The 21,115-nt window shown below is 44.0% G+C and overlaps 1 protein-coding gene across 1 annotated transcript in view; it reads left to right on the top strand.

The window, feature by feature from the left end:
• Positions 1 to 15,247, top strand: part of DDX6 (DEAD (Asp-Glu-Ala-Asp) box helicase 6) — a 15,917-nt gene extending 670 nt beyond the window's left edge. Inside the window, exons 2-14 of the mRNA XM_010574934.1 lie at positions 1,629 to 2,092; positions 3,591 to 3,654; positions 4,134 to 4,238; positions 5,472 to 5,601; positions 6,042 to 6,188; positions 6,427 to 6,521; positions 7,260 to 7,382; positions 7,807 to 7,935; positions 8,271 to 8,387; positions 9,998 to 10,061; positions 10,967 to 11,068; positions 11,807 to 11,986; positions 13,320 to 15,247. Of these exons, the coding sequence (XP_010573236.1) occupies positions 1,893 to 2,092; positions 3,591 to 3,654; positions 4,134 to 4,238; positions 5,472 to 5,601; positions 6,042 to 6,188; positions 6,427 to 6,521; positions 7,260 to 7,382; positions 7,807 to 7,935; positions 8,271 to 8,387; positions 9,998 to 10,061; positions 10,967 to 11,068; positions 11,807 to 11,982 (1,452 nt within the window). The 5' untranslated portion in view covers positions 1,629 to 1,892 and the 3' untranslated portion in view covers positions 11,983 to 11,986; positions 13,320 to 15,247. The remainder of the gene's footprint in view (positions 1 to 1,628; positions 2,093 to 3,590; positions 3,655 to 4,133; positions 4,239 to 5,471; positions 5,602 to 6,041; positions 6,189 to 6,426; positions 6,522 to 7,259; positions 7,383 to 7,806; positions 7,936 to 8,270; positions 8,388 to 9,997; positions 10,062 to 10,966; positions 11,069 to 11,806; positions 11,987 to 13,319) is intronic.
• The last annotated feature ends 5,868 nt before the right edge of the window (positions 15,248 to 21,115 follow it).

The raw sequence follows: 21,115 nt of genomic DNA, 5'->3' as shown, positions 1-21,115 counted from the left end.
GGCTGCCCTGACCGCTAGCCCGGCCGCCCGCCGACCTGGTCTGCGCCTGGAGGGGAGAGTCGTGTCGTGGGGGGGGGGGGGGGGTTTTTTTCTTTGGCCCCCCGGTTTGCGAAATGGTGGCGCTTCTCGTCTCGGAACGGGGAGGTTTGTCGGGTTCGGTGAGGCTGTGCGTGTTCTCTTTTAATCTCTCTCGTAAAGGGTAGTTAGGAGCGAGGGACTGAGAGGTTCCATTTCCTGCGATATTGGGGAGTCCTCGCCGTTGGTGTCCGGGCCTTTTAGGCGGCCCTGGTTACTTGTGTGACTCGTCCGGTTTTCAGAAAGTCAGTGGGCAGGAGCAGTCTGCTTTCAAAGATGCCTTGAAAGAGTCCCTCCAGTCAGGAGGATAACTAGCAGGAAAATCCTGGTTCTGCAAACTTTAAAGTTTTGCTGTGAAGCTAGGATTGCCACCCGTGGAAACAGCTGGGAGGTCTGGGAAGAGTCTGAATTCCTTTTCCCCATCCTCTTGAAATGCCTTTTATTCACTGGGGAAGCGCACGTTTTTTGTGGACGCTGAAGTTAGGAAGCAGTAGTCTGCTAGTTTTTCCTTTGCATTTTCCCAAGATATGGATGCATCGTGATGAGAAGTTGTACAGGCAAGCCTATTTTCTGCTGCTTCTGAAAGGTTTTGGACTAGGAGTGTCTTGGCTCCCTAATATCGAGTTCTTCGGCTCTGGTCCGTGCTTGCTTTATGTAAGGTGCATCTTTGTGTTAAATACGGTGTCAGCATTAGGTCATGTGTACCAAATGTTACCCTTTGAGCGCAATAGGGGTTGTTACTGACAGCTGGAAGGTAACGTCATGTGGAAGACATAAGCAGGAAGCTAGATATCTAGTGTAAATGTATATTACTCACTGCTTCAGTTTAGGCTCAGTCACTTAGACTTAACAAAACAGGAAGCTACTGTCAGTTCAGCTTGATGATATCATTAGTTTTGCTATTCTGAATGGTGTTAAATCAATATCCAATTTAAAAGTTTGAGTAAGCTGGTTGAACTAATTTTTGGATTGGAGGAGGGTAAGCTGGTTTTGGGGGGCTTTTTTTGTTTGTTTATTTCCATAAAAAAAGATGGTTTCTATTTCCCTTTCAAAGTGCAAAGGGCGATCAGAGTAATTTAAGAGTTTTGTCAGTTCTAACTGGAATGACCACTTGATATTGTGGTCTTGCTTCCTGTCACAAACTTGTGCATAACGTTGTTGCTTAGCATTTTAGGGCTGTTTTGCTGTGTCCCAGAAGTGGGGGAACCTCGAGAACTGGCAAAGCAATTGATATAATTCATGCTTGCTTTATGGGGTGGGGGGAAGGACAGGTAGTGTATTTCAAGTGGTTACTCACTAGAAGGCTGCTGAAAATACAGTTGTTCAGAAAATTATCTTTGGTGACTGAAGGTGGTGGGCACAGCTTTATAGAAAGGGCAAAAAAATTAAATTTGACATGTGTCTTGGTAATAATCACCGAGAAAACAGAAAAGCAAGTACTGTTGTTGCACAGTGCCTGTGAAGAAGTGGTTCTTAAAATGCAAAGGTAAACTGATGTGACTTATGTAGATAAAAATCCACATACTAATTGTTATCGTCTGCTTCTCTTTCAGATTGAAGCAAGTGAATTCTGATATAACTCAACTTTGTTAGAGGGCTTTTTTTAAAAAAAAGTTGATCCACAGTGCATCAGAGCAAGTTACTACTTTACTTTTGAGTGACTTACAGGTGCTTGCCTGCATTGCAATAAAGGACTCATATATTGAGCAAGACTTATTTATCTCTTCGTTTTGGAGAGTCTAATAAACTGTTATTACAGTTTCTGTACTGACTTTCAAAGTTTTGAAGTCTAAAAAGACATCTTTAAAAATAAAAACATGAGCACGGCCAGAACAGAGAACCCTGTTATAATGGGTCTATCCAGTCAGAATGGGCAGTTGAGAGGCCCTGTAAAACCCAGCGGGGGCCCAGGAGGTGGAGGCACACAAACTCAGCAACAGATGAACCAGCTGAAAAATGCCAACACAATCAATAACGGCACTCAACAGCAAGCACAGACTATGACCACCGCTATTAAGTAAGTGTTTGTATCGGCTGACACAAACATAACTTTTAAAAGTCGCGTATGGGAAAGCGTTCTTGGGTTCCCATTTTAAAAAGTTTTCTTCTGTTGTTTGATGACACTGGCGGCTAGAAGTGTCCTGTGACGTGCATTATGAAAAGAAAGCTGTATTTCCATGTGTGAGTTTCTCTCTGAGAGTGTTTGTTGTGAAAATTGAATGTGATGCTTTGCTTTTCAGAATGTGTAGCCGCTTGTCAGAGGTAGCCCACTGAGCAGCAGCAGCATCCTGTTTTCTTTGCTCATTGCAAGTAGTATGAGAGGGAAGTTGGGGAGTGGGAAGGATCTGAACTGAAATTTAAGACAGAGGAGGAAACGCCACCTAGTCTCAGTCCAGTTGTGTATGCTTTTCAGTTGTTTGTTGCAGTTCTTTCTTATGGTGGAAAATTCTTTAAAGTCGGTTATCTTCTGTCATCGATCTTAAACAGTAGCCCTTGCTCTCCTCGGTGTGATACTCCGGCTTTAATTCATGAAAGCCTGAGCTGAGATAATGTGGTACCACTGTGATACTCTACTACCATCAAACTGGTTTTGGAAGTGTGCTAATAAAACATGAGTGGGCTGGTTGGAAATTCTGAAAGATGTAAAAGACTTGGATGGTATGGTAACGTGTTCCTTTTCTTTTTTCCCCTGTGGTTCCTCCTCCCCCTGAATAACATTCACTTTTGTTTTGTTACTTGATTATTTGTGAAGGAAATGCCAGCTGTTGTCAGAGTGCGTGATGGAGTAGTCAGGTTCTTAAAGTTTGCCTAACTTGTTCCCCCCCCCCCCCTTTTTTTTATGAGTTACTCTAATGAAACTGATGAGTTAAACTCATCAAAATTCACTCAAGACTTCCTGGGAATGGGGGAGAGAAGGACTTACTCTCCTCTGTACAGTGGCTTTCAAGAGAGGATGGGTGTCTAAATCTCATTGAGAGCAAAAGACAACATTTGATCAACAAGTGGAGTGTGTGCTTGCTTGATTTTCTCCCCAAAAGTGGTTTTTATCTTCTCATATTACTCACAGATTAAGAATGGATGTTCCCTGGACAAGAGATTTTTTTGGTGTTTTTTTGGTTTTGTTTTTTTTTTTTTAAGTGATGAAATATTCTCATGTGGATTTATTATAGCCAGTTTCTGTCATATGACTAAGTCAGTGCTCAGTTTTAATGTGTTCTACTGGATTGATTCAGTGCCCTAAAAATGGGACTTGAATTATGACTGGATAAAGATTTCACAAATTCTCTGTGCACTTGGCAGATTGCTGGTTTTCTGTGTTTACAGTTTCCTGCCTGTTGCATCCTGCTTAGCTCAGAGATGACTTGAGCTTGTATGTGTAGGTGCTTTTAGCTTTCAGGAGGTGAAAATATTACATGTTCTGAGAGACATGTAATCTGTATCCAAGAAGCTAAAAATGCAAAATAAAATTATTAAACTTTTTTTTAAAATTTATTTTTATTTTATTTTTGCTATAGACCTGGTGATGACTGGAAGAAGACTTTAAAACTCCCTCCAAAGGATTTGAGAATCAAAACTTCGGTAAGGATGGTTGAATTGTAGGAATAAATATTAAATAAAAGAGGGAGGAGAAGCTGCAGTGGCAAAATATTTGTCCTAAACAACAATTCAAAAGCAGTTCAGCTCCTGCTGTTTTAAATGAAGAATTAATTTGTTCTACAAATGCTTGGGGGAGATGCTTCTCTTGGAAAGCTCAAAAACAGTGTTTGCTGTGAATTTCTTACTTTGTTAGTGTTACGACATGGGACTGATTGTCACTGTCTCTTGCAAGGCAGATTGAAAGATGTCAGTGTATGTTTACAGTACTGTATTTGGTTATGAGAAAGCAAATGTTTCCTTCTCCACTGAATGGTATTGCACAGATTAGTGGGAACTCCTGTATAGTAATGGAATGCACTTTGTGGTCTTCCTGCATTGGCAGTCTCTCATGGAGTGAGACCAATCTACAGCTGCGGGTTGTATGACCTAATCTTATGGATGTGCTTTTTTTGATTATTCAGGACGTGACCTCCACAAAAGGAAACGAGTTTGAAGATTACTGTTTGAAACGGGAGTTGCTGATGGGAATTTTTGAAATGGGCTGGGAAAAACCATCTCCTATTCAGGTTGTTTACAAACAGACTACTTACAAGCAGTATTTAATTTTTACAAATTTATTGTAATTCTTATTCATGCTTAAATGTCGGATACTCATGTCATGATTTGGGAAAACTGGGGTTGAGAATTTCTATTACCTGAATAAATCACAAAGCCATGCAGTGGGTGACTTAGAGATGGGACTGACTTACACTTTAGAGAAGTTAACTTAGATTTTCCTTTTCATTCTGGAGGCATTAGTGTGTTAATCCTCTGTTCAGTAACACCCTTCACGTAAGTAGTCCTGGTGAGAACAGGGCTGTTCTGTAAATTTTCCTGAAAACTGAGTTGCCATAGGCTGCATGCCTTTAGTTGTTACAAAGATAACTATGGCTTTATTACGCAGTCTTGTTTTTTTTATCATAAGCATCTGGAAGGAGTGTAATGGAGATTATGGGAGAGAGATTTACTTTTCTGTCCCTCCATCTTGCTTTAGCTTTTAAGGCTTGTTCTGTTAAGAATTGTTGATGTGTAAACTTCAGGGGGGTGGGGAGGTTGAACCCTCATTTAATTGCTCTTTGGAGGGTTATCATTGACATACCTCTGCCACTGTATCTCCTTTCTGCCTGAGAAAACTGTGGCTTTTAGGTAATTTGTCTGCTTTAAAACAGATTCTAACTGTGCTGCCTTTCCAAAAGGCTGAGGGTTCTTTAGCTGTTGCTGTAAAAGACAGCGAAACAAAAAATAGTTGGGGCCTGTGTTTGAATGGCTGAAGTTTCAAAAGGAAAGCCTGCTGGTTTTATGCAAAGTATATCACAAGAGCGTGCAGGTTTGAATTACACGGCCTGAGGTGGTTCTGATGTTAAGATATAGGTGGGTATCTTTTTCCATAGCAGGAGTTTGCTAGTAACTTGTCATTGTCTCTTCACTTTTTTCCCTAATTTTTCACTTTTTTGCCTAATGTGTCAGTACGGGTTTACTGTTCCTGTGGTACCTGATCCCTGGTTCTCTTATGACCAGGCAAATTAAAGACTTTTAAGTGGGATATGGGGAGCAGAGCTGTTGCTTTGTTGGGGAACTCTTTACTGATAGGTTTAACTCCTTCCTGCTGCGTGTCTGTGCTGCTTGCAGTTGCAGGATATTCTGCTCATGAAAGAATCGGATTTCCCGTGGTACTGTTAGCGAGGAGAGTTACATTTGGCCAGCCTCTTGAGCGAGCATGGCTTATGATTGCTCACGTACTGTTTGTCATTGCATTTCAGGAGGAGAGCATCCCCATTGCTTTATCTGGTAGGGATATCTTGGCTAGAGCGAAAAATGGAACAGGCAAGAGCGGAGCCTACCTCATTCCTTTACTTGAACGGCTAGACTTAAAGAAGGACAATATACAAGGTCAGTTGAGATGGATCTCACTTAGTTGCAGCCGGGTAATGGTATCAGTCGCTATGTTGCAGACTTGAATCTAAAACTGGTCAAGGAAGTTGAGCAGCGTAGGTTATCTGCTTGTACTTTCAAAGAAAGTTAATGGGGAGTGGTGGAGGGGAGGTGAAATGGACATCTTCTGGACTTCACCGTCTTGCCCTGGAAAGTGGATTTGGAGTAATAAGGAAGCATGCTGGCTGGGGGACTTCCACGGAGGTAATATCAAGGGACGGAGAACCCTTTCACAGAATTTGCCTTGTAAGCAGTTTCTAGGTCTCGTTCAGGATATCCAGAGTGGAACTCCAACCCCATAGAAGTACAGCTTTCGTAAAGTCTCTATCTCCTCTAAGGATTACTATTTAAGATACAGTGTGTTACTAGTAACTCATGCTGACACTTTTAACTTTCAGCAATGGTGATCGTTCCCACCCGTGAACTAGCCCTGCAGGTCAGTCAAATCTGTATCCAAGTCAGCAAACACATGGGAGGTGCCAAAGTGATGGCAACAACGGGAGGAACCAATTTGCGAGATGACATAATGAGGCTTGATGATACAGGTTGGAGCACTTCTGCTACACTACAGTTGTTGTTTGTTCGTGGCTTTTACAGTGTGGCAGTGGAACTTCTGCTTGTTGTTACTGTTTGCCTGTTACAGGACAGACTGTGGTATGTCTTGTTTGCTGTTTGTATGCTGTTGTTATTCTCTAAAACTGTTCGTATGAAATGTGGCCATGAATGCTAGAAACATTGGTTTAGTTGCCTTAACCTTTTTTTTTTGCTCTTCTAACCTTACAGTGCATGTGGTGATAGCTACCCCTGGGAGAATTCTCGATCTCATCAAGAAAGGAGTAGCAAAAGTTGAGCATGTCCAGATGATAGTATTGGATGAGGCAAGTTGCTCCTGTTAAACGTCTTGGGATTTTAACACCAGGTTAAAGCAGTGATGTGTCTTGGCGAGTCTCCTCATTATGCACAGCAACAAATCAAACTTTGCTTAGAGACACTATAAGGTTATAGCTCATCCATTTCTTGGTATTTTTGAGAAGGTACTTTGGCAGAAGAATTGTTCTGCACGTGATTCTCTTAAGAAAACAACCTAGGAAGATTTGCCTTTCTGTTGTCTTTGCAGTTCCTGGAGAATAGATTAACAGTCTGTTCTGAAATGAAGCAATGTATTTCATTTGGTTTCAGTTTATAATGAGTGAGCTGTGCTTACCACATAATTATCTATAAAACTGATTTATGAACATCCCAATAGCATACAGGCTTCTGAGTGAGAGGTTGAGAAAAATTCTTGTGTGAAAGCTCTTGGGTGACTCTGATAGGAACCCTGATAACTTTTCAATTTAGATTCCATTTATTTTTCCTGAATTTGATTCTGTTTAAATCAAGTCTTGAAAACCAGGAGACAGTAAACTTCCTTTTACTGACCAATCCTGTCTCCAGCAGCTAAATCACATATCTTTTGGAGCGTGGCATGTGCTCCAAAGGGGACGGTCCCATCATAAGGGCAGGGAGAATGCTCCTGGTGTTTTGTTTGTTCGCCAACCCTGCCACGTGGTACTACCAGAAGACTGATATCTTGCCCCATTAATTTAACTTACTCTTTATTATTTCTGTTGTTGCAGGCAGATAAGTTGCTGTCTCAAGATTTTGTTCAAATAATGGAAGACATTATTCTCACGCTACCTAAAAACAGACAGATTTTGCTCTACTCAGCCACTTTCCCTTTGAGTGTACAGAAGTTCATGGTGAGTGCAGATGTAATCATATACATATGATGGCGGTGACATTGCATGTGAAGTAAATCAGCCTAAATCTAGGGCAGAAGTTTGAAAATACTTTTTGACCCACAGTAGCATTCATAGGAAAGCTAGGTATGCACAGTTCTTGCCTATAAGGTACTGTTTTCCACTTTGTACATTAGCTATATGCCATCTGCACTGATTTGCTTCCAGAGGGTGCTCCTGTTTGGCCTGCTTGGTCACCTTGGATTTGTAAATAATCTTTTTGTGAAATTTTACTCACCCTGTCTGTTCTGTGTATAGCATGAAGAGCGAGTGGCTAGGTAGTGCATCCTTGCAGTGGAGGAAGTTAAATGTGCTGGAGGGTGGGAAGTACTTATGTTGCTCTGCATGTAGGTATGCCTGCTTTATCCTTATCTTTATTTTTCAGAATTCCCATTTGCAGAAACCCTACGAGATTAATCTGATGGAGGAGCTGACCTTGAAGGGAGTTACCCAGTACTATGCCTATGTAACTGAGCGTCAGAAAGTACACTGCCTCAATACGCTGTTTTCCAGGGTAAGCAGTAAGGCTGGGTCAAGAACATGCAGAAGCTTTTTTGCTTTCGGAACCAAGAATAGGACTGAGGGTGGCAAAGATGGCGTAACAACACTTTTTGCTTGTCAAAAAGTGCTATTTAGCTGAAGTTTAAAAAGCATGCTTCTTGTCCTGCACACCTTTGTGTTACAGACCTTTGTTAATTTTTTTCCCCCTCTTGTACAAAAATATGTACTGTGTAACTTACCAGCAGCATACCTGCTTTGCTTTCTTTCTGGAAGAGATTTAGACTTAATGTCTTGGATCATTTGTTAGTAAAATTCTGCATTTACTGAGCATGTTACTTATATGTTCAGCTCCAGATTAACCAGTCGATCATTTTCTGCAACTCCTCTCAACGGGTGGAATTGCTAGCCAAAAAGATCTCCCAGCTGGGCTATTCCTGCTTCTATATCCATGCTAAAATGAGGCAGGTGAGTATGAAGTCTACAGCGGTTTATTCCACACCACCCCAAGCTTTACTGCACAGCTGAATTAAGTCTTGTGCTTGCTTTAAAGTTGCATATTCTTTGAAAACTGAAACATGTATTGCTTTGCTGTGGATTTAGTTTTAGACTGTCTCCCCGCCGTCCCCATCCCCCCCCCCCCAACCTCTTTCCATACTGTTCAGTGTTAGCTGGTCAGTTGGTACTTAAGAGTACTTCAAGTCAGGTTAATTAGTCCAGTGTAAGCACAGATCGCAGCCAGAAGGCACAGTTCTTAGTGCTTGCTGCCTCTCTTTTGCCAGCATGGGGAGCCATATTAGACCACACAGTGTAACTGACAGAGATGAAAACAAGCCTGATTTAAAACAAACAACAAAAACCCCGCTACTCAGCCGATGGAGCGATCTGTGTGGCTTTGCAAACAGTAAATTTTGCACTGTGACTGCAGGGGAATCTGAGAAGTCAGGGAGGTGGCTTTGATCAAACGTCTTGGCGAAAACTGTGACTGGTGTACGGCCACTAAGCACCTGTGGTCTTGGTGTAGATGCTGAAAAAATGCCAATGCAGCTTTGTTGGTGCAGAGGTTTCTGTTAATTGTATGTTAGCTCACGTGTCCTCAAGCTTCATACTTGTAATATCCTTGTTTTCAGTAAGTGTACTAAAAGATATCAGAAGGTTGAAGTGACGCATGTAAAACAGCAGTACTGTGAAAAATTTTTTTTTTAATTTTATATGTAAGCTAGAATAAATTCAAATGACAGCTTTAGAGGAAACCTAGCTTGCTGTTCATCAAACTGACAGGTAATGGTAATGTTTGCTGGGCCATATGCAGACCGGTAATCAATTAAGCAGAAATAGAAGTAGTGTCAGTATTGAGAACAGAGATATGCAAATGGGCTTCTTGAAGTCTGAATTTTACATGCTTTTGACCAGTCCGTAGACGATCTTTGTGGCAAAATGCAGGTATGTTTGTGTGGAAACCTTCAACTTGTTCATTCCTGCTGTTAATTTCGCTCCTTAACAGTGATACTCCTTGATCTTTGCGTGGCCCAAAGCGACTTGTTTGTGGGAGGAGAGTCTTCACAGAGAATTGTCTCATCCCACCTCTAATTCTGAATTGGTAGTGAAAAATACTACATACTGGAGAATGAAGTTACTGCCGATGTCAGTTTTTAAGGGAATGAATAAAACATGCACTGCATGTGGCAGGGGGCTGGGGGAGGACGATGGTCAAACTACCAGTTTAACTTCCTTGATGTGTGTTTCACATAATTATAACAAGATACTCCTATTCTGAGGCAGCTTTGATGCAACAGTAGGAGGCTTTAAAACGCAGTCAGTTAAGTGTCTAAAAGTCATACCAAGTGTCCCTCTGGTAAGTTCTTTAGAATATGTGGGTAAGAAGTGCTAAAAAATATGTACTAGCAGCTTTCTTTGACTCAGCTGTTCTCTAATGATGAGGAGGAATTCATGTGATTGAAGTTCAGTGTTTGTAACTTGAATATACCTCAAAGTCACAGCCAGTTGGTGGGGTTTGGGGGTTGTTGTTTGGTCCCCCCCTTTGTTTGTTGTTTGTTTATTTATTTATTTATTTCCAGGAGCACCGCAATCGTGTGTTCCACGATTTCCGAAATGGCTTATGCCGCAATCTTGTTTGCACTGGTAAGAGTTCCTAAACATTTTCCTGTTTCTAAAGGTTGTGATAGAAAGCAGATTAGCTGTTAGCCCTGGTATAATAGATCGCGTGATTTGTAATAAAATCATATGTTTTGATAAGATGCCTTTGTCAAGCCTGCGTGTACTGCTTTAGGCATGTAGATTTTTGTCTTTTGTGACAAACTGAAGGTGCAGTTTGCTGACAAATAGTTTTACCGTGATAGTATTTTCTGCACTAGTTCTGTTTTCTGCATATTTTCACGTGAGTGCTCTCTGAGTTGTTGGGCTGTAAGCTTTACGAAATATCAGTAGAACTGTGGCTAGGATCACCCAAGTGAGTTTTGCCGATTCTTTAAATGTTTACAGCTCGTCTTTTCTAAATATTTTTACAGTTTCGATTGGCCTGTGTATGATCCAAGTTCTCCATTGTATGGCCTGTTTGGGCAGTATTGTGGCAGTGTCTGCTGATCACTACATGTGTCTGGGTCCTATTAACAAAAATTACTAGAAGTGGAATAAAAATAGTTGAGCTAGTGGGATGTAGTTCTGCTCTCAGGTCTGTTGCGACATTGGCAATGCACAATCATGTATGAGGAGACGCTTGTGTAAGACGACCTGCTCAGAAGTAGTCTAACGTGGAAAAAACTAGCTCGTTCTAATTACTTTTTCAGCATAGATGTGCAGATCTGGTGTTTTGGTCATTCTTCTTGTATTAATCATGGTTATAATGGATAAAGAGCAAGAAGCAGCCATAACAGAATTGTATGTAAGCTGTCCTTGATACAAGGGAAGCTTATATGTGGAACCTAGTGCAAGCCAATGTTAATCATTGTTAATCTTTTCACCCTAAATACTGTCAGCAATTGATCTCATTTAAATTAACTTTCTTCATGACCTGGCTTGTCTTTCAGATCTGTTTACCCGAGGTATTGATATCCAAGCTGTGAATGTGGTGATAAACTTTGATTTCCCAAAGCTGGCAGAGACTTATCTCCATCGTATTGGCAGATCAGGTGAGAGGAAAAACATCTTTGAGGTACAAAGTTGCTGATGACTGTGATGTTTCTTAGGCTTCAGTTGGCTTCTGGCTTTTATTAGTCTATCTGAGAACTACTTTAGGTAGCTTTGATTTTTCTGAGAAATTTATTTTTGGGTATCATCTCAGATGGTTATTCTCACAAATGAAACTGGCCTAAACAGCCTAATGGGGGTGGGGGGAAAGCATATTTTGCTTTAATCTCAGGAGACTTATAGATGCTCCTGTTTGCAGTTTGGGAAAATTCTCTACTGAAAACTTGGCTTCTGTGGTGTCTTAAGCATGGGTTTCTTCTGTGTGTGTTCCAAGGTATGTTTCTAATGTCTGGACATCAGCAAAATACACCCTTAAGGAAGGCAGTAAACAAAGGAATTCACTGTACTTGAACTTTGTAGTTTAGACTTGTTCAAGAACTGTTATTGAAGAAAGGCTGGATGTGCATAATGCAGTACTGGAAGACTTTTCATGGGTAATTAATGAGGAGGTTTGGTCAGAGCATTTTGAACCTCCTGGGTTTTCTTATTCCTATAGCAGTATGAAACTCCTTACCAAAAACTGATATGAAAGTTGTAGAGACCTGTGGTGGGTTCTGGATTTGCTTTTATCATCAGAGACTGATGTTAATAACTCCACAGTCTGCAGACTTTTTCAGTCAGCCTTCTATTTCTCAGGTCTGTCGTCTTTTTTTTTTTTTCTTTTTTTTTTCATCATCAAGGTCGCTTTGGTCATCTTGGCCTGGCCATCAACTTGATCACCTATGATGATCGATTCAACCTGAAAAGTATTGAGGAGCAGTTGGGAACTGAAATTAAACCCATACCAAGCAACATTGACAAGAGCCTGTATGTGGCAGAATACCACAGTGAACCTGTAGAAGATGAGAAACAATAAACATGTGCGTATGTAAATGCCTTTCCAAATAGAGGAGTTGTGTTGGATGAAAGAAGACCTGATATGTGAATGTTATCCCAGGGGAAGAGGGAAACTGATGTGCTGAAGAGGCTCTGAATGTGGGAGCAAGGGTTTGAAATAGACGGTGCAAGGAATTCTGTGAATGTGCTGAAGCTGGGAGTGGAGGATGAGTAATTTTTAGTTGTTTTAATTGAAATGCTGACCGTATTAAGGAGACCAAAAATGGGGTAAAAGGAAGCAGGGAAGGGTGTATGGAGAGGCCAGGGTGGCTACTAGTAGCCTAAGGAATTCTTTCTGTATTGCTTAGCTAACATGAGAAATTTGTGAGGGGCAGAGAGGCAGGTGACTCTCAAAAAGGTGAGGAGAGAAAACGGATAGCTTTGGGAACAGAGCACTAACAAGAGCCAAAGCACCTCACCAGTTAAGAAGGAACAGGTTCAAGCTAAAGGTGCATTCTTTGGTTCGTAGAACTCTTGCGAGTAAACAAAGTTGGTAACAAAGCTGTAATTCATCTTTGCTGCCACTTGAGGTCGTCTACATAGCTTTAAGAGAAGATGAGGTTTGGAGACTCCCGAGTGTGCTTTTTCTGATTGTTGTCTGAGGAAAAACTGCTAAGTCGAGTCCTTTTGTAAGAAGAAAACTCGCCCTGGATTGGAGTCAGGCAAAACAGCTACAGTATGATGTTTTATCTGGTTTTAATTAAGATGCTATATTGTGCAAGATGAGACACTGTACAGTTTGGGTTGGAAATGCATTCTTTTGTGTGCTCTTCTCAGAGATCATGAATTAGAAAGTGAATCCCAACGAAGCTGCTGAAATTCTTCTTGGGTGAAAAAAAAAAAAAAAGGGGGCCATAGCAGCAGAGTGCTAGATAGCATTAAGATGAACCTATGTCCCATCTTTGAAATCATTCAAGGAGGGCCCTAGCCAGTCACACCAAGCTGACTTGCAGCCTCTGCTTTGCTGGCTGAGCTTTCTTCATGTTTTCTAAATAAATACCTCCCCACCCTGGGTGATGAACTTGAAAAAGGCTCTAGGGTGGCTTCCTTAAGGGGAATGCTGTGACCTTGCCTGAGAACTGTTTGCCATTTCCTAAAGGATAAGAAACCAGTAGGTAGTCGTGCTCCATGGGTATAGTTGGGCGTTTGCAGCACCTCTTTCTGCAAAGCTGTGGTTGAGGTTGAGCTGTTCCAAATGCCCTTTGCTTTTCCAGAGCTGCTGCACAGTCAGTGTGATTCATTACTTACGTTCCGGTTTTGCATAGAATTGATTTAACTGTGGGTGTTGTGGTTGTTTTTTTGGTTTGTTTTTTTCAGGCTTTGATTACACATGCCAGAAGGTGAAGCCCTTTGATCCAGATCTGTGACACATCGTTTCTTTGGGGATACCCTTCTCTTTGTGGGTTTTTCTTCGTCTTTTCATTTCGGAACTATGAAGACTAAAGAGCTCGGCCTTTTTTTCTTTTTAAATTTGGCAGCAAGGAAGAAAGAAGATAAAAAGAGGAATGTCTTTTTGTTTTTCCACTTGTTTGCACTGTGTGCTGATTGAACATTAGTTGCACTAACTGCTGGTTTTAAATTTTTTTTTCTTTGGGTGGGAGGGGCAGCAAGGGAAGAAGAGAAACCCTGAAAAGAGAAGAATCTTGATGAACACGAGCTTGTCTGCTATTTCAAATTCTTCAACCATCGACTGAGTGCATTTCAACTTCTCCCTGGTTACTCATCTGTTTTTAAGCTAAAGAGCTTGTTACTTATTCGTGCAAAGTGCCTTATGCTATGAGACCATTCAGAATATCACCTTTCCGACACAGCCCAAGGAATCAACAGCCGTTTTTGGTTTCAGGTCAAAGTTCCCCTCTCTTCCCCCTCTCCTCCTCCCCAAGTACTCAAGCCCAGGGCTGGGAGGTGAAATGTATTGGTAATACTACTTTTTTCTTCAACTTTTTTTTTTTTTTAATTGGAGGAGTTGATATGCATCTGCAGTTCACCCACACTGTAAATACCTGTATTTAAAACGAAACCAACTTAAAGTCTGGGCTGATTAGGTGCAGCATCATAGCTCCAGAAGGAAAGAGTAGCCTGTCATCCTTTGCAGGAGCCATAAGAAAAGCCCTATGCTCTAGCAGAACACTAAAGACTGGTTTCCATAAGAGTCTCCATTAGTAGTTACAGCACTTGATATGTAGACTTGTTTCAGAGCCATGGCCCTCTTTCCTCTGGTGCAGTGTGTCCCATAGAAAATCAGATGTGTATATTGTACAAACTTTGTAAATATGATTTTTTTTTTCTGTTTGGGTTCATATATAACTTTTTCTTTTGTGATGAAGGTTGCTGGGGTTAAAGGGATTAGACTGATTATGGGAGCAGCTAAAGATGAGAGGGGCTCAGTTTTCTGCAACACTAAACAATGAGAAGGGCTCTGACCTCTGTGAAGAGCAGGCCTCTACAAGTGTCCCTTGTCAGGGTGGGTTTGCCCTGGTGCTAGCAACACTGTCCTGTACCGCTCGTATAGAAGAGATCACTTGTAGGGCCGCAAGGCCTCAAAATCTGTAGCTCAACCTGTTTGGAGATGCTCTTTGATTTCCCCCCTAGAAACTTCAGGAACTTGACAAGCTCTGAAGGGAGCCATGACCTGTGTTCCACCATGGCATGAGGGAAATCCAGTGCGTGTCAGTGTTGCTGAGCAGTATATGTGTAAGGCGTGGATTTGGGTTTAAGAGAGACCATAGAAAACCAATTTACATGCATAAACTGACAGTTCTGGAGCTTTGTGGGATTGATTGACTTCCTGCAGCATTGTGCATTTTCTGCCCAGAGTGGCCTCTATACAGACTTGTGAGCAGGTAAGGGCAAACCCCTGTTAATGTCAGAAGCTGCAGAAAGCTGCTTGCCATCTCCTCTGTTTGGCATGAATTGCTGTCTGTCATTTTGCATTGTATATTGCTGAAAAGTGCTTTCTGGTCAAGTAGTGTTGCTTTAAATTGTGCCCCTCCCAACATGCTTGATGTTTGGCCTGATCTACAGGCAAAAGGAGTGAGACAAATCAAAAACCGTACTCTTTTTAAATTCCCTTTTAGCCTGTTCACCAACACTGGCAGGAGGCACCTGGATGAATGCAGTCCCTTTTGCTCAGTTGTTTATTGTGTATACAGATGCTGCACTCACACCACGCTTGCTTACCTTTGAGGCAGAAATTAATTGTCTTAATTTCTCCCCATTTTGACCCTTTTTCTTTTTTTAAATTTGAGTAAAATTGTTTGGAACTACAAGGCGGACTTACCCATCCGTTTCCTTGAGGATCATAAATAGAAGCCAGGTGCCTCCTGACAACAACTTTACAAGATGGAAAGGTTTTTGTGTTTGGGATTTTTTTTTTTTTTCCTTTTGTCAGCAGTGACTCCGTAATTGTAGCAAATGCTGCACTAGAGTACAAACTTAAGAGCTTGGTCACAGACACTCTGTGAGCCACACAGCTTACATCTGACTGGCAGGTACTAAATGTAAACAATTTTGGGGTGCTTTTTGGGGGTGGGGGGTGGGAGTTTGTGGGTGGTAACTTTGACCAAAAGTAAAATCTTGCTCTTGTACTGCAGCCAGCTTATGATTTTTCCAGAGAGACAGAAGAGGGATCATTTTAGTGCAACAAAGACATGAAAAATGTAAATAAAAGTTTTGTATCTTACCAGGGCATGCACATGTAACAAGAACAGGATAGCAATGTCGAGTCAGACGTGTGTGCTCTGCTTGGATTTGTGGTAGGTTAGCCTGGTGCCATGTGTTGATGGTCCCTCTTGAAGCACAGAATTTTTGAAAGTATTACTTTAAACTTGGCCTCTAATTGAGGATTGGCACTTACCTAAACTATCGGGGGCACCATTTTTAGGTGGCTTCTTGTCAAGGAGGAAGCAGCCTATTTTTGGTGCTAGTAGGCTATCTCTAACAGATGCAATCTTGCAAATGGAAAGATGCTCCAAAGGACTAGGATAATCCTAGTTTTTTTGTTTTTTGGGTTTGTTTTGTTTTTTATTATTGTTTTGTTTTGTTTTCTGTTGTTTTTTCCCTACCCAGGAGTAAGGAGTGTGTATAAATCTTGATTTCCCGAGATTCCTTGTGAGCTCCTGTTTTTGCTGGTCACGTACCAGCCTGTGCATTTATGCGTTAGTTGGAGCCTTCAGTCATGAGCCCTAGGTCAAATACTTCCTCTGACAAAGGTGACATGAATGAGAATCTGATGTATTCTGCACTTTTCCCCTCAGAAGTCTAGAAGCGTCACTCCGTGAATCTGATGAAATGGAGCTTCACAGCTGGGTGAAGTGGCTGTGAAGAGGGTGATGCGAATCTTTGGCCGGCGTACTCGAGATAAACTGTAGGCTGGTCTCTAGGTGTGCGCCGTCAGGAGTGCACTACAGTTGCTGGAGGGCTTTTCCCCAAGGGAGGGGGGTGGGTTGGTCGCAAATACATGTTTCAATTACCAGAATGAGATGGGAGCATCTTTCCTTTGCCCTCTGTGACTTTTTTTGTGGGTAAGAACAGGGAAGCTCAACATGAATTCATGTTGTGTACATGTTGGTATCAAATCATCTCATTCTGATCTTTTGTTCTTTATTTTTACTTGGGATGGGGGAGGGTGTCTGCTCTCAGGATTTAAAAATGCTTCACACTTGTTTGGGGGGGGGGGTGGTTTGGGGGGGTGTTTGTTTTGTGGGGGGTTTTTTGTTTGTTTTTTTGTTTGTTTGTTTTTTGTTTGTTTGTTTTGTTTTTTTCCCCAAATGACTGATAGGACACAAACCTGAGCAGACGGCTGTCCTGCCTTGGTTTCTGTTCTAGAGGTTACGGAGATGCCTTGCCACATCTCCTGAGCTGCCGTTGCGGTGGTTCTTGTCCCAGTGCTGGACTTTGTAATGCCCCTGGTGCCGAGCAGCTGCTGCTTTCTGAGGACAAAGTGAATTTTGTTCCCAGGAACTCCAGTGGTATGGCTGCCATGGTAAAGGGTGGGCAACAGCAGTCCGCACAGGGAGTTTTCTGATTGCTGTGAACTTCTGGTCCATCTTTTGTGAATCGCAGTTTATCTTCATAATAAACCAGGTCTCCGGACCAAAGAGCAGGCATCTGATCTTCAAAATGAGGCTTTGGCAGATTATCTTATAGGTTTTGCTCGGTTCACCGTTGTGTTGCTAAAATGTCCCTACGTGGAAGCATTGTTAAATTCTGCTGTAGACAAGTTAGGGAAGGGTAAGGAGGGGTGGGGGGAGGGATGGGTTTATTAAGATACAGCCTTTGCTGTATTTTAACCAATAATTATGGGGAAGGGGTGTCAGGAGAAGAAAATAGTCACTGTTCCCTTTATTGAAAGAAACTGGAACTTTTATTTCAAGAAAAAAAATTACTTGCAATTCAGGTGGAATATTGTAATCCACTGGTCCCTAGTCAAGAGGTTGGTATTCTTACTGTTAACCAGCAAAGAACATGGAGTAGTCCTTGAAAACATTCAGGGGAGGGAGGGGAAAATTGGCTTTCTGTTAAATCAGTAATTGGCAAACTCTCCAGTGGAGCTCAGATTTTGTTGAGAGTGTATTTTCTCTGACTGTATGTGCGTTGCTGCACTGACTTGTGAAGAGTTTCATGAGTTCTGAGTGCAAAAAAGATGAATGGTAAAATCCTGATTTTGTTGATTAAACTCAATAAAAGCTCCCTGGAACTCCAGTTTGGTCTCGTCTTTTTTCTTTTAACTGTGTTGAGCAAAAAGTGTGCTGATCTAGAGAACCCTGGCATACGTTGGATACTTGCAACGAGCTTTGGAGATAAATGGAAAGGCTGTCTGCCCTCCAGAGTGACCTGCAGCCACAAGAGGCATTCTCTTGCCGTACAGACCCTCCACCCTAGGTGTCATGTGCTGTTCCAGGGTCTGATGCTCTGCAGGCTCATCTCAGCTAGACTAGTAGACTTTACCTGGCATCTGCTTGCAGTGCCAGATTAGCCGACTTTGGCAATGAGAGTTTCTGTAAGGGGCTGGAGCAGTGCTGCAAGAGTTGGCTGGACCTGTGTCTTTACATCTTTCATCAAGAGTCACCCCTGAGCTCTGCCTTGCTGGCTGTTTGTGCTGCAGGAAACCTCTTGTGTGTGCTGTGTCTCTGGTCATGTTAGTTCAGGGGCAGGGTAGCTGTGTGAGTTTCTCTTCCAAGGCTAACGAGAGGGTGTGGGATGTAGTGGGTTCTTCTGACCAGAGTGACTTGTGGTTCTCAGCTGAAGTATGTGAAAGGCGCACTGCTTTTTCTTGCAGTGATGGGAGAGCTGGCTAGAAAGGGAGGGAAAGCTGCTGCCACGCTTCAGTATATACATTAATACTATGTTCCCAACCTATGGTCAGTTCTCGCAGCCAGAGTAGCTGAGCACCATCAGCAGTTAAAACAAGGAGCAAGGTAAAAACTATGTGGGTATCCTTGTGGCAGAGGCCTTATAAAACATACGTGGTGCACACAGCTGAAGCACAGTGTGAAAATTTCATGGCAAATGTCGAAAACGAGGCTGCAGCTTTTCATCAGAGAGCTCTTGAAGGCATTGGGGGAGGGAAGAGGGTTGTCCTATTCAAAGCACTTCTTGAACCTTAACTCAGCAGTGCTGTGAAAGCTCTGAAAAGAGTTTGTAAGCTGTAACCAAGGCTATGGTGCAAGACCTTCCTGAGACTGGAACTTGACGGCTGCTATCCGAAAACCTCACAAGTAATTGTCCAGCATAAACCTAGCAGTAATTGTGTATGCCGAGTTTCTGATTCAGCAGGTCCTGGAGTTCTTCTATCTGTTGGATTCTTTAGCTAGAGCTGGCCTCATAGGCAGTAGCTGCACTTTTGCAGCAAGCAGGGTTGCATAAAACTTGAGACGTTTTCTCTGCTGGTCAGTGAAGAAAAGGGAATGAACACTGGAAATAAAGTAATTATGAAGGACAGTGACTTTTACAGGCTTTTAAAAATTTCTGTGAGGTATTGGTTTCAGGTGGCTTTGCTGTCACCTGCTCTCAGTCAAAAATTCCATAGACCAAAGCATAGGTGAGCCCTTGAAATCTGCCCAAATGAAAGTCTAATGATAAATTAAGTACTTTTAGTCTGGTTTAGAAGTGTAAACTGACATCTCCACCATCTTAGGAGCTCACATGTCTCTATTGGGCAGTGACAGGAAAAAAGCCAGTGCTGCTGGAGGGCTGGGATGTACCAGCATTATTGGGAAGGCTGTGGCTGGCCCCAGATGTGGCATCGTGCAGAGGACAGCACAGCAGGTAGTGCTAGAAGTGGAGGCTGAAAGTGGGACTTGATGATGCACAGCAAGGAAGGGTGCTGCTGGCCTGGGAGCCTCTGTCCTTCCTGCTGTAGCCTGCTCCTGGGACAGGCCTGGGACTGTGCAGGTCCCCGGTGCGCCAGCCCTGCCTGGCGCTGCTGCCAGAAAAAGAGGAGCAGTGCCTGCAGCAGGACTGGGCTGCTTGTGGGCTGGGGGGAGCGGCGGGGGGGCACTGCTTCCCTGCAAGTGACAGGGGGAAGGTGCTGTTGGGGATTGCATGCTGTGCTGTGCTCCTGTGCCTCTTTTAGTAGTACCTGGTGGGGCTGTGTCCCTGTGGCCAGCAACCCCCGCTTCCCACCTGCCCTCTGCAAGGTGCATGGTCACTGCAAGGCCTGGCTGCCCATGGGGCCGATGGGCTGCACTGTGCCAGGCTGCAGACACAGGCCAGACTGTACTGGGTCTGGCTGTAACAGTTAGTGTTCTCCACAGCAGCCCATACTGTGTTTTGGATTTGTGACTAAAACACTGTTGGTAACACACCAGTGCTTTGGCCACTGCTAAGCAGCACTTGCACAGTGCTGAGGTTTTCTTTTGTCTCTTTTTTTTCCCCTCCTATCAGCAAGTAGGCCGGGGGTGCACGAGAACTTGGGAGGGGATGCAGCTGGGCCAGCTGACCTCAGCTGACAACAGGGATGTTCTATACTGTATGATGTCATGCTCATCAGTAAAAGCTGTAAGAAGGGGGGGAAAGTGTTTGCAGTTACGGTTTGTGTGTCTTCCCAAGGAACTGTTACGCGTGCCGAGGCCCTGCTTTCCAGGAAGTGGCCTGCCAATGGGAGGTAGCGACCAAGTTCCTTACTTTGCTTGTGCATGCAGCTTTGCTTCACCTATTGATCCACAAGTTTTCAGCTTTTGCTCTTCCAAGTATCTGCCCTCTCCTGCTGTGGGGTAGGGGGAGCAGAGCTGCTGGCCAGAGTGACCCTACCACGCAGGCACACGAGCGAGGTGGGTGTCTCCAGGCAGGGCCTGTGGCCGATGCTGCTTCAGGCTCCTTGGACGCTACAGCACAGGGCTTTGACACGTGCCTCCCCTCCTTTTCCCCCACCTCCTCTGCTGAGCTTGTAGAGGTGGCGATGGGCAAATGAACGCGGTCAGACCTCGCTGCTGGGCCACACGTGGCATCGGTAAAGCCAGACGCAGCTGTGAAACCAAGCTGGCGTCAACGCTTGCCCTTTGGCAGACGACCTCTTGACGCAGGGCAGGAGCAGGGGCTGTAGGCAGCGCCGGGTCAGAGCCTACAGCGTCCCGCGCGGCACTGCCTGCATAAAGCGCAGTCGGGGCACGAGCCCTTGCCCCCCCCCACCTCCCAGGGCCAAACTCCCCCGCCCCGGGCAGCGCCGGTCCTGCCCGGAGACCCGTTCGCGGCGCGGTTTCCCGCAGGCAGCGAAGAGCTGCCGGCCGAAGCCGCGCGTGAGCAACGGCTTTTGCAGCGGCAGAAAAATCAACCGGGGGCGCAGGCGCGGGACTGGCAACCACCACGAGGCCGGGCCGTGCCAGGCGCTGGCCGGCGATTCCCCTCTTGGAGCTCCCCCTGCCCCCTGGGTGGCGGCGGCCTGCGTGCGCCTACGCACCCGCGCAGGCGTGAGGCCGGCGCGGTCCCGAAGGCGGGACAGCACCAGCAGACGTGCCCCCCCGCCCCCGAGGCCCGCGGGAGGGACCCGAAGGGGCGGGGGAGGCGGTCACGTGAGAAGCGAGGGCTGGGCCCGTCCCCAAGATGGCGGCCTACCTGCAGTGGCGCCGCTTCGTCTTCTTTGACAGAGAGGCGGGGGAGGGGCCGCCGGGGGC

This window comes from Haliaeetus leucocephalus, unplaced genomic scaffold (genome assembly GCF_000737465.1).
Source record: "Haliaeetus leucocephalus isolate CR32 unplaced genomic scaffold, Haliaeetus_leucocephalus-4.0 Scaffold450, whole genome shotgun sequence".
Classification (NCBI taxonomy): Eukaryota; Metazoa; Chordata; class Aves; order Accipitriformes; family Accipitridae; genus Haliaeetus; species Haliaeetus leucocephalus.
This window is presented reverse-complemented; position numbering and strand designations above follow the sequence as displayed.